Source organism: Dinoponera quadriceps, unplaced genomic scaffold (assembly GCF_001313825.1).
Source record: "Dinoponera quadriceps isolate SergipeBrazil2010 unplaced genomic scaffold, ASM131382v1 scaffold46, whole genome shotgun sequence".
NCBI lineage: Eukaryota > Metazoa > Arthropoda > Insecta > Hymenoptera > Formicidae > Dinoponera > Dinoponera quadriceps.
In genome coordinates, this window is record NW_014554488.1 from 544,150 (window position 1) to 556,409 (window position 12,260).

The 12,260-nt window shown below is 41.8% G+C and overlaps 1 protein-coding gene across 5 annotated transcripts in view; it reads left to right on the top strand.

Annotated features, from left to right (window-relative positions):
• LOC106750994 (serine/threonine-protein kinase 24-like) overlaps positions 1-6,906 on the top strand; it is a 99,907-nt gene extending 93,001 nt beyond the window's left edge. For 4 of the 5 annotated variants that reach the window (XM_014631737.1, XM_014631747.1, XM_014631720.1 and 1 more), the window contains 9 exons: positions 297-462; positions 838-995; positions 1,548-1,733; positions 1,957-2,102; positions 2,309-2,582; positions 3,290-3,631; positions 4,039-4,265; positions 5,054-5,224; positions 6,586-6,906. In XM_014631737.1, coding sequence (XP_014487223.1) covers positions 297-462; positions 838-995; positions 1,548-1,733; positions 1,957-2,102; positions 2,309-2,582; positions 3,290-3,631; positions 4,039-4,265; positions 5,054-5,224; positions 6,586-6,595 — 1,680 coding nt within the window. In that variant the 3' untranslated portion in view covers positions 6,596-6,906. The remainder of the gene's footprint in view (positions 1-296; positions 463-837; positions 996-1,547; positions 1,734-1,956; positions 2,103-2,308; positions 2,583-3,289; positions 3,632-4,038; positions 4,266-5,053; positions 5,225-6,585) is intronic. The other variant, XM_014631727.1, reaches the window with a different exon arrangement.
• The last annotated feature ends 5,354 nt before the right edge of the window (positions 6,907-12,260 follow it).

Below are 12,260 nucleotides of genomic sequence, written 5' to 3' on the forward strand. Positions count from 1 at the left end.
CTCGTCACGCGAGTGTGACGATGATAAAATTTGTCGTCCTATTAATATATATATAACAAATGAAGTCTGCTAAATAACTAGAAATACAGAATGGGCTGTTTTCCAAGTGAACGAGAAATTCGAAAAATCGGACGGGGCGATCTCGTGGAAATGCTTTCGTACCCTTTCGGAAAAGTGTAAAACGACTACTGCGTCGTTTTTCCGCATTCAAGGTCAATCAGAGTCCGTCTTAATTGGCGATCGCCCGAGCCGCGTTTATGCAGCGGGTTCTCAATCGGGCACGTTCTGCTCGACAGGGTACGAAGCTATGGATCATCATGGAGTACCTGGGTGGCGGCTCGGCCCTGGACTTGATGAAGGCCGGTAGCTTCGAAGAGATGCACATCGCCGTGATATTACGCGAGGTGCTCAAAGGGCTGGATTATCTGCACAGCGAGCGTAAGCTCCATCGAGATATTAAAGGTACGTCCGCTTGATAAGCCGCGAAGGGTGTTACTCGACGATGTCCAGCGTGTAGGTGTCGAGTCTTTTTACACTGGACGATTTAGCCAGATATATCGCGCGATATTGTGGACGTTTCATTAGGTCGGCGCGGATAGTTCGTAGGACAAAATTCAGGACGAAATCATCCATGGTTTCGTAGTTAAATGAAACTTTTTAAGTATCACAGCAGTCGCGTTAATTAAGCAAAGTTTTCCCGTTTCCTGTTTAATTACTAAATCGGTGCGAGATAGAATTTAAATGACGAACTTCTGGCACCAACCTATTCGATATTCTTGCCCCAAAAAATGAATAAAACTACGTTGTGAGATTAATCGGTATGGTCCAACTATACAGCGGCGAACGTCTTACTGAGTGAAATGGGCGACGTCAAGTTGGCCGACTTCGGCGTGGCCGGCCAGTTGACGAACACCACGAGCAAACGGAACACCTTCGTCGGTACGCCGTTCTGGATGGCACCCGAGGTCATTAAGCAGTCCGCTTATGATTCCAAGGTAATTATGTTCATGAAATTTCAATCGGGTCTTCCGCGAGAGCATATTTGGAAAAAGTGGAGAAGTGCTTTCAGTATCAATTAATTCGTTTCATTCTAGTACGTAATCCTAGAATCCTTTTTTCTGAACCAAATTCTACTTCTTGGAGAGAATTGGAGAATTTCAAGACGATACTTTAAACAAAAAAGTCCATTTTGCAAATAACTATGCAAATTTTTGAGTTAAAGATGCCTCTTCTATACCATTTCCAATTAATAACTCAAAATTTGATAAAATGATACAAGACTTTTTTGTCTGTATTAATCTGGACTACATAACGGATGGACTCACGCCGTGAGTCAGAGTTCTCACGACTTTTAATTTTGCTGAGAGCTTCTCTGAACAATTTCCTTTTCCTCAAGTTTCTGAGATATAAGCTTTTTTTCACGTACAATCGTGCTATTTTCATCTTCATTCTTTTCTCTCGCACACGCGCGGGTCACGCTTTCATTAGCGTGTCGTTAGCGCTTCGTCCGAGCACACAGCGCAAGTCCAAGAATGCTCATTCCACAGGCTGACATTTGGTCCCTGGGCATCACGGCGATCGAACTCGCGAAAGGGGAACCGCCTAACAGCGAACTGCATCCCATGAGGGTCCTCTTCCTAATACCCAAGAACAATCCGCCGCAGTTGACAGGGAATTACACGAAACAGTTCAAGGAATTCGTCGAGGCTTGCCTTAACAAAGACCCCGAGAACGTGAGTACACTATTAAATTGTCTCGACGCTTTGAGAACTCGCTCCCCCGATGCCATCGAATGTGATTTTTGTGCAAACGCTCGAAGAAGCGAACAATTTTTCCAAAGTGGAACTATATTAAATTTCTTCACGTAAGCAAGTTTTATCATTCTTGCTTATTGCGTGAGAATACGATACTAATTTCTTTTCCATGTACTAACTCTTATTCGTCCATTTTGCGCAGAGGCCAACGGCGAAGGAGTTGCTGAAGTTCCAGTTTATCCGAAAAGCGAAGAAGAACTCGTACCTAATCGACCTGATCGACAGGTACAAAAAGTGGAAGTCGCAGCGCAGCGAGGAGTCGGAGACCGAGAGTGAGAATTCGGACTCGTGAGTATCTCGCGATTTATGTTCCCGTCGGAATTCGGTACGAGCGATGTTGCGGCTAGACATGTTTGTAAACACCATACAGAATAGATGTTTCTTCGATTGCGACGATCTGTTGTTATTCGTATAGAAAATTTGTTAGTACGCGCGTTCTCGTCGAAACGTCGAGCGCTCTGGTAAAATTGTAACCGCGTTCTTGCGCTTTTCAGGGAGGAATCCAAGCAGGACAGCGACATGGACGAGCCGTGGATAATGACGGTGAAAGGCCCGCACGGGGTCAAAGGATCCGTGATGCCTATGCTGCCGCTGGACGAGCAGCCGACATCCTTGACCCTAACACACACGAATCACAGGTCCTCCAATCACAGTCAGGCGGGTAAGCCGCACGCGAACGGCGCCTCGCGATCGCCGCCGAAGGATTCCACGCTGAATCACTACAGAAGCGAGTCCCGAGATTCATTGCGCGATGGCCAAACGAAACCGGTACGTCGCGATCAATGACAAATATTGCTCATAAGTAATCAAAAAATGAAACGCATTTGAAAATTTACAGACAAGGCTTTTATTTTGCAAATATCGATGTAACATACGTTGTATTATACCTTAAACTGTGAGAAAAAAATATCTAAAAAATATGTATTCAGTGACCAACTTTATATAACATTATTAAAATCACTTTATTTATATATTTTAACATTGGGAACAAATATTTTTTTAATGAAAAATTTTCTTTTATGAAAGTAATCGTTTATACCATATAAACAATTTAGATTTAAGTAAATATGTTATATCACCGTCGAAAAAGTAGTTTTTATTTTCTTAATATTTTTTCTCTCAGCATGTCCAGATAACGTATTAAGAATGAGAAAATACTATTTATATACTAAACAATATTTCCAATTATATTACTATACATACTAAACAGTGCTCCAGTAGAAACTGACATAGTTTTAAAAAACCGCTTTTTTCCATTTTTCCGTGGAAAGGAATCAAAAATATCCGCAGGAAATATGGAAGAAACGTTTTCTTCGCAGGAAGGAACCGCTAAAATATTTGAAAATCCCGGTTTTTTCCAAGCCTTTAAAACTATAGAAACTAATGAGTAGAAGGATCTTACAAATATTTAATTACATAGGAATAGCTTGAATATTTTAACGTTCTTCCTCGTATCCTGATGTCTCCCTTTTCAGTCCCGACCACACGAGGCCGCGCCTCCACCACCGGTGGATACGAGAGAGAAGCGAGACGACCGAGACTATCGTGACTCCAGCCGGGAGTCCACGCTTAGAGAACCGAAAGAAATCCGTGACGGCCGCGAAAGAGACAGGGACGTCCGGGAGCGAGAACGGGACGGTAGAGGCAGGGACTTCAATACACGGGAGAAGAGGAGAAACAGCAAACCGGAAGTGCCCGTCGTCTCGATGGTCGATCACAGACCCAGCGAGGACAAGCAGAGGCCGAGGAGCTCGCAAGAGCTCAAGCATCCACGGAGCGTCGCTCTATCCGGCGTCGTTCTGCCTCTACTCTCCGAGGTATGGCGCCAATTAATTAACATACGCGTTCAGCCACAAAAATCAAATTAAATGTTTTCTTTTTTATTTAAATTTCGGAACACTCTCCAATAAGAGAGTTATTTTTTTAGTAACTCCATCCAACATTACACTGTCTATGTTATAATCTTGCATTCAATAATGTAAATGTTATATAACATTTGCATTGTTGAGTGCGAAATTATAACATAGATGTAATGTAACTGATGCTCAGTGTTGGAGTGATACATTTTCCTATTGGATACACGAGATATGTTGCAAAACTCATTGAAAAAAAAAATGTCGCCACCTTTCTATGATTGATTAACTATACACGGAACGAGAGAAATAAAGAACGATAGAAGCTTTAGCGTGAGTTTTTCGTGAACATTTTTATCGATTTCTCGCAGCTTCAACGAAAGCACCAATATTCGTCGAGAGACAATAACGGCGAAGGCGGCAGCGGCATCGGTAAGAACGGCGGCGCTATAGAGGAGCTGCGCGGCGCTTTCGAGTCGGCGGAACGCACGTCGCCGGGAATGACGGAGTCGCTTATTCGCGAACTGTTCAAATCTCTGCTTCCGCCCAGTCACTCGGAAGGCCGTCTGTCTATGCTGATGGAGAAGGTTATCTTGAGGTATCCGTCTAATAGATTCGAATCATCCCTCCTTTCCTTCTCTCCCTGAGTGGAACATTAGATCTATTAAAACAATTACTTCACCGAATGGCGCAAATAGTTTTTCCGCGTAACGCAATCTTTGGAAGTGTTTTATACTTATATATAACTGAATAAGAGATTATATGAAACTTATATTTGCATAGACGTAGTCAGGATTTCAGTGGGAGCGAAAATTTATTTTCACATAAATTTAGATATTATTTATTTAGAAAGAATCTTCCTACGTAACTGAAATGCGCCAAAATCATTGCAGGCGATGCAAGTATTGACGTCTACTGATGAAATTGAGAAATTTTCATTATACTAATTTTCATAAAACATTGTTGATCATTGGTTTCTGATTGCAAAAATCTAATCACGTGCTATAACTTTTTCGTGAAATGTTGATTATATATCAGTTATATTTCTTTGCTTTTAGGATCTTTATCATTTAATTGTTTTTTAAAATATGATGAAATTCAATGAAAGATAAATTATAGCATAGGGACATGAGAATTCAAGCATGTGTTTTAGCACCATTAACAATGTGAAATTATATATATATATATATATGTCTCTAATATACGAGGACAAGGTGAAAAGTTCTCGGCCTGACAATGAAAGACTGTGATTTTCAGTTAAAAAGCGATTTTATTTTTCTACATAATCTCCCTTGACTTCAACACACTTGGTCCAGCGTTTCTCCAACATAAGTATTCCTTCCCGGAAGTGAGATTCTGGAAGACTGTTAAAATATTCATCTACAGCCCTCTCAACTTCTTCATTGGACGCGAAGCGCTTTCCAGAAACAAATTTCTTCAGGTTTGGGAAGAGATGGAAGTCCGAGGGTGCCAAATCAGGAGAATAGGGGGGATGGCCGAGCAAATCGTACCTCAAATCCTGCAGTTTTCCCATTGCCAACACACTTTTGTGCGCAGGTGCGTTGTCGTGGTGAAAGATGATTTTTTTCCTCTTCTCGCGAATTTTGACATCGAGCTGGTCAAAAAGGTTAGAGTAATATTCGCCTGTAATTGTTCTGCCTTTTTCAAGGTAATCAATTAACAGGATCCCTTTGGCATCCCAAAACACACTGGCCATGACCTTTCCGGCAGATGCGATCGACTTCGCTTTCTTTGGCGCTGAACCACCGGCTTCCACCCACTGCTTCGACTGCTGTTTGTTTTCTGGCGTGTAGTGGTGGACCCATGTCTCATCCATGGTGACAAATCGCCGCACAAAATCGGTCGGATCCCTCTTGTATCGATCCAAACATTCCTGCGAATGTCGTTTGCGCATTTGCTTTTGATCCGCATTCAGCAAATGCGGCACCCATCTTGCGCAGAGCTTTCGCATACCTAATTCTTCGTGCAAGATGTTTCGCACCCTTTCTTCCGATATGCCCACGGCCTCAGCTATCTCACACACCTTTACTCGCCTATCGTCCAACACGATATTGTGCACCTTTTCGATAGTTTCCGGTGTGGTTGCAGTTTTTGGCCGTCCTTCACGTGGGTCATCTTCGAGCGACGTGCGACCACGTTTAAATTCAGCTGCCCACTTTTTAACGGTTGAGATTGAAGGAGCAGAGTTCCCGTAAACTTTTGTCAACTTCGGATGAATTTCCTTAGGGGTTAACCCATCCAAAACGAAGAATTTTATGACCGCACGATATTCAAATTTATCCATTTTAACGAAACACGCGCAAGACGTGTACTGCAAAGACTCGTTTACACAAACTACTTGAGCGAACAAGTTGAAGCTTGTCATACGAACTAATGATATGTGCGCGCAGGCAGGAAACGTAAACTTTCGCCGATTGGAATGCCATTTCTGGGTCAGGCCGAGAACTTTTCACCTTGCCCTCGTATATATATTATCGTAATATATATAGCACTAAAACATTAGTGCTTGATTCCTTATGACCCTATACTGATTTTATTTAATTGTTTTTCCTCACCAAAATTTGTGGAGGGGACAAGCGCCCATTTTCCCATACAGCATAAATCATGTGATTCTACAAACGTCCCAGAAATATTCGAGCATCCCTGGGACGTCTGTAAGATGTCTTTTGAACATTTGTGCTATATGGGTTGGCTACGCCTATGCATACATATAATATATTGCATTCATTCGCTTGATCCGATGTGCAGACGGTACAGATTGGAAAGCTCAATTCGCACAACTGAAAGAGCGGGAAGATTACTAACGCCATCCGGTGGTTTGATGTTTCTCGATGACGCTTTAAAATCACGTGTTACGTGTACCGATAACAACGAGTGTGTTCTTTCGTCTGTTTCAGGGATACGTAGGGACGCGAGAGGGCGAAGGTCCGCAAGAAATTGTGGTCCCAAAACATCCTGACGTTGTAAAACCATTCGTTATTTCTCTCGATTATCAACTTACCAATCAGCACGAGCCGAGCGTCATCGTCGATTCGAGTGGCGATTCCGAACGTGAAGGGAGCGCATTCGTCACTCCCCCTGTCCCCTTTATCCTACTTCTTCCCCGCAATCCTCGCCGTATAACCCGCTGATCTATGGAGACCATGTTACAACGAAGTCCATCGAAATTCTACGAAGTAGTCTATTGAACTGCCCCCCCCCCCCCCCCCCCCCCCCCCNCCCCCCCCCCCCCGCCCCGTCGCCACTTACCTACCTACCTCGCCGTAGGATAAAAATACGTAGACGGCAGACACACACGAAAACGTTGTGCCAGTGTTCTTGCAGTTCCTACTCGTCTAATTGTTATCGACGATCTTGTCCCGAACTACTTCGATTGGACTGCCACATTCGCGCGCTCGTCCGTTTCCTGTCGGCTGACAGTCCGTTTTACATCCGCGTATCACGATCATCGCTTTGTTTCCCGACTTCTTTTCCGGCTTTTTAATATCGTTGTTTTTAACGTCTTGAACTCCGTAATTTAAGTGTGAAGAGGACGTAAGATTATATTTTATACTGAGAAACGACAGCGCAAAAAAGCGAAACTTAATTCGCTTCGTCGTCGATGACGTATTCCTCTTGAAAATCATCGACAGAAAAGAAAAGCGAAACTGTCGGTCGATCTCTGTGCAACCTTAGATGGTTAGAACGTTCTTCGTTGCTGGTAGAAGTAAAATGAAAAGCGCGGTCAGTTGCACGAGTAACCTTAGAGCTTCTCCCGACAGCGTATTCGATTTTATATAGCTCTAGGACTTCCCCCACCTCGAAAGAGGAAAGGCTAAAAAAAAAAACAAGTAATAACGTTCTAGCGATTTTATGGCGATTATCAATTACTACGAGTAGAGAAAGGCGGAAATTAGATGACAGCTCGTTCGCGCGAGAAGGCTGAAACTTCCGTTTGCGCGATAGCGCCTGTCCGATAGGAACTCCTTGAAAATCTCTTTCATGTTCGGCGCGAGCACGATATCCGGCGATACGAGAGCGAAGAATTGTACAGACTCGGCAGAAGCGGATTATAGACGAGGAGTATTCGACGACTTTGTCTTGCCTCAATGTAGAATACGTCCGCGGCATGCACTATCGAGTCACACACACACACACACACACACACACACACACACACACACACGATCTAAATGAGAAGAAAGAAATGGAGGAAATCCCTGGAGCTACTAAGGGAGCTTCGAGGGCGGCGCTTCTACGACGATACGATGTTTTTACAAATAGAATATTTATTTAATAGTGCGTTTCGGTGAGAGAGAGAGAGAGAGAGAGAGAGAGAGAGAGAGAGAGAGTCCTGCAGCAGCCGAGCTAAAGAAAAAAAAAATGTGTTCTCAGAGTAGATTCCTTCCCGTTGCTTCCTACGCTAGTGCACGTTTCGGACGCGAAAAGAGCAAGTTTAAGAAGTGAGAGCGAGAGAGAGAGCTCTAGCGGTTAGCAGCTAGAGGCGTTGTAAATATGTATGTAGCGCGATAAGATAGTCTTATTGTTCTGATCGACGTCTTTACCAACCGGTCGCACAGCTCCGTTGAACGATCTTGTTACCCTCGAAGAAGAAAAAGAAGAGATATAATTCCTTTCCTCATAAGAGTCATCGTTCGTCATTAAGACACAGATGACAGACGACGCGTAGGCTACGTAGGCGAGTCGCCGTTGCAAACTTATTGGGGAGCTTTTTTCGTTTCGTCGGTGTAGTTTCCGCTTGTTGCATAAATCGCAGGTATAAACCGTTACACCGCAGCCGTGTTCCAACAGCCGCGCCGGCGACTACTTAGCAGCAAACTCAAGTGTGTATATATATGATATATATGTGTAAAATGATTATATATATATATATATATATATATAAACAAAATAGTATATACGATATATATATCATATACATGATATTCATGACACATGTGTGTATATATATATTATGATACACATGATATATACATGTATCACGGATATGATATGTGAGTAATATATGATATATATATAGACACAATACACACATATATATATGATATATGTATACACACATACATATATCACTGATTTGTAGTTATGTAAATCTCACTTTGGAAATCGTCGATGAGGAGCAACGCTATCCTAGAATTCTGTCGTCTCTAGTATACGTAGAATCGCGAAGGACGCTCCTATCTTTCCGCCGCGCCTCAATGAAATATCGCATATGTCATTTTAACCGGGAACGATAACGGAGTGATTGCACGTTAACGAACCATCGATCGCGAAACCACCCAGGCGTTCTGCGATGATGGTTTTGCGCGAGAGAGAGACATGAGATCACAGCATGAAGGTGCTTTTTCCAAGTTTCTTTGTTTCTCGGGAAAAGTTGACGTGGAATGACTCAACAATCGGACGGCACGAGAGTAGAGAGGGAAGTACGAGGAGGAGAGTCTCGCGAACTTGGAACGTGCGACGCACGTTTCGTTTTTACGACAAGTTTCGCCGTTCTTCCAGCTGTGAACTTTTGCGTCGAACAACATATAAATTCCCCTTGAGAGAAAGAACCCTTTGTTTCCACGATCGAGTCTGAGCTGCGATGACTCCCGGAGGGCGTCGACACTTAATCCACGTTGTTTGTATAAACTAATGTATTTTATAAAATATATTATATAGAAAAAAATTACACACACACATACGCGCGCGTGATAAGGATAGAGAGAGAAAGAGGAGTTACAGGACGTCATCTACGGGGTGGTTGCAGGAAAGTTTTCACAAGCAGAGGCACGCGAGATACAGAATACAATGACCATTCTGGCGATTTAAGGGATGATCGCGAGGGTAGGTGAGAAAGAGGGAAGAGAGTAACTTCTCGCGAGAATTTTTAGAGAGAGAGAGAGAGAATATTATACGGCGGAAATCGATACGTAAGACGGCAAGGAGACTTAAATACGCTACCGAGAACGCGATTACCGCGTCAATTAAGGGATTTGTTCGAATTTCAATGATATATTGCTCATACCCTTCGCCACGACAGATCGGCAGAAAATATTTTTCAATCGAGACGAGCCTTTTTTGTTCGAACGATTATCTTTCAGTACGAGAAGCAAAAAAAGCGACCGTGCAAAATATCCGAAATCTCTGCTACGCCTTTTCTCTGTCTACCGCCTTTCTACTTTTCCCGCCGCCCGCCTAGATGAAGAAGAGTACATTTCCGAGTACACGATATGTATCGCCGATTTTGCTTTTAGTTGAGTTACGTTAATTACTCGTTACGCTGTATCGTTAATGCTTTGTGTCGGCTGCACGGAAAAAAAAAATTAGCCTTAAAAATCAAGACAGATATTCTCATATACACACAAGAATATCATAATATTCTTAGAAGATTTTTAGTCTTGGATTGAGTGATTCAAGTGATACTTGCATCAATAGAAATTCAATCAAGTCAAGATGAAAAATCTTCCAAGAAGATTATAACATTCTTGATTGAAGATATGAGATCCGTTCTTGATTTGAAACTAATCCTCTTTCTGCGTGACCAAACGATTTCGTTACAATTTCTCGCGTTCGGTCGTGAGACAGTGATTTCCATCGCGCGCGAGCCGCTTTTACCGCTTCGTCTTATCTCATCATTTTCTCACGGCGATCGCTAGCCACAGTAGGCCTCGCTGCCATAAATAAATGCTTACACCGGCTGCGTCATGTCGAGTTCGCGAGGGAGAAAAGACTTATGGCTGTGTAAGCAGTACACGTTCGTTAGGGTGAAAGTGATCAGCCGCGGAGTAGCGATCGGTTTTTGGCGTCGAAACACGTCCTTGCTGTACACGCACGAAGGTTTAGGAGATGTTGAAAAACTCGCGCGATTTTCCCAACGTGTTGTCAGTCTTCCCCCGGTTCAAGCGTGTCGGCGACGAGAAGTGGGATTTCGTTGCAACTCATCTCACGGAGTGAATCCGGTTGCTCCGAAACACGCTTTAGCCTTTGCTCGACAAGACGCCGAGGACTGACGAGGACATGATCGGCGGAGAACGTTCGTAGAGCGGAACGTGTATCCCCGAGAGCCTTCTTATTTTACGCGTAGCCATACTTAATTCGTCTAAGGTACCGATTAATTTGTTTCTTCGAGAATGCGCGGGCTGACCGAACGCTCGTTCCTCCATTTTCTCGGATACACTGAGAGGAATGAGATGATTAATATGCCACTAATCATTGAAAACGATTAATTTCATTTAATTTTACTAAGTAATGGTCAACGGTTACTTTCGGCGCCGATCATTTATTCATTCTTCTATGTACACGTATCAGATTGTTGCATTGTAATAAGATTTAATACAAGAAATGGGTTCCCCGATTATGATTATTTCGGGATGCAATTATATAGTCGTAATACTTTATTTTTCTCAATGTAGATTACGACGTACGAGCGAACGAACGATGTCGAATTGTGATTTTCGACTTCTACCGAAGTTCGTTGCTTCTTCTTTAGCGTTTATTTACGTTAATCGAGCGAGATTTTCCAAATCCAGGATCATAGCAAGACAGCACGCGCACCCGTTCGTTTGTCAGCGGCCTCGAGAGAAGAGATCCGCTCACGAACCGCACCACATTCAATCCGAATTACGTGTCCTACTGTACCCAGCACTCTTCTTTGTATTATACTCTTAGCTACTATCCATCTAATATATTCAACATTATAACATTGTGGTAAAAAAGAAAAAAAAACTAATATCTTGGCGTAGAGAGTACACACACACACACACACACCCACATGTATATGTATATAATATATATATATTTTTTTTGTATTTTAATTCTACCTTGGCTGCGTTGGACTGTATTATACTGATTGTATGTGGCATGCTGAGGGCGTGTACAAATACGAAATAAAAATTAAATAAAACACGAAATGTAATTTACTTACTGAAATCTTATTCAAATTCACTATGTTCTTTTGTAGTCCAAAAATTTCTGTACTTCTGATTCTCAGTTTTCCAACTTTCGCATTTTGGTATCAAGAGAATATAATAAACAAAGAGGTAGAGTTTCCGGTGGAAAATTGTGAAAATTTGCGAATTTCTCATTCCCGGTTTCGTAATTTTCGCATTTCGTACCAGGAGAATATAAAGAATGAAAAGGTGATAAGAAATAAAGAAAAACTAGTTAAAATTCACTATCGTTTTTATTTTTATCTACATACAATACAAAAAAAACATTATAATGCAATATAATATAATAAGATATTATATATACATATCATATAATAGTAACAGAGTGTCTAACATAAGTAATTTAGTATAGCGAAGAATTTAAGCGTTAATAACTAGAGAATTTCAATCTTCTTTTTCTCCAAAATCTCACGCCCTTTTTATCAAACTTATATGAATATCATTTTATAATTTGTTTTGTTAATTACCACAAAAAACACGGTTTTAGCAGAATATTCACTTAATTGATCATATATAAATATATATAGTGAATTATATATGATTATATATAAACATATATATTTTAATATATATTACACATAGACAATTACATATTTTTATGCATGGACGTATTCTATAATTATATACGAGAAACTTGCTAG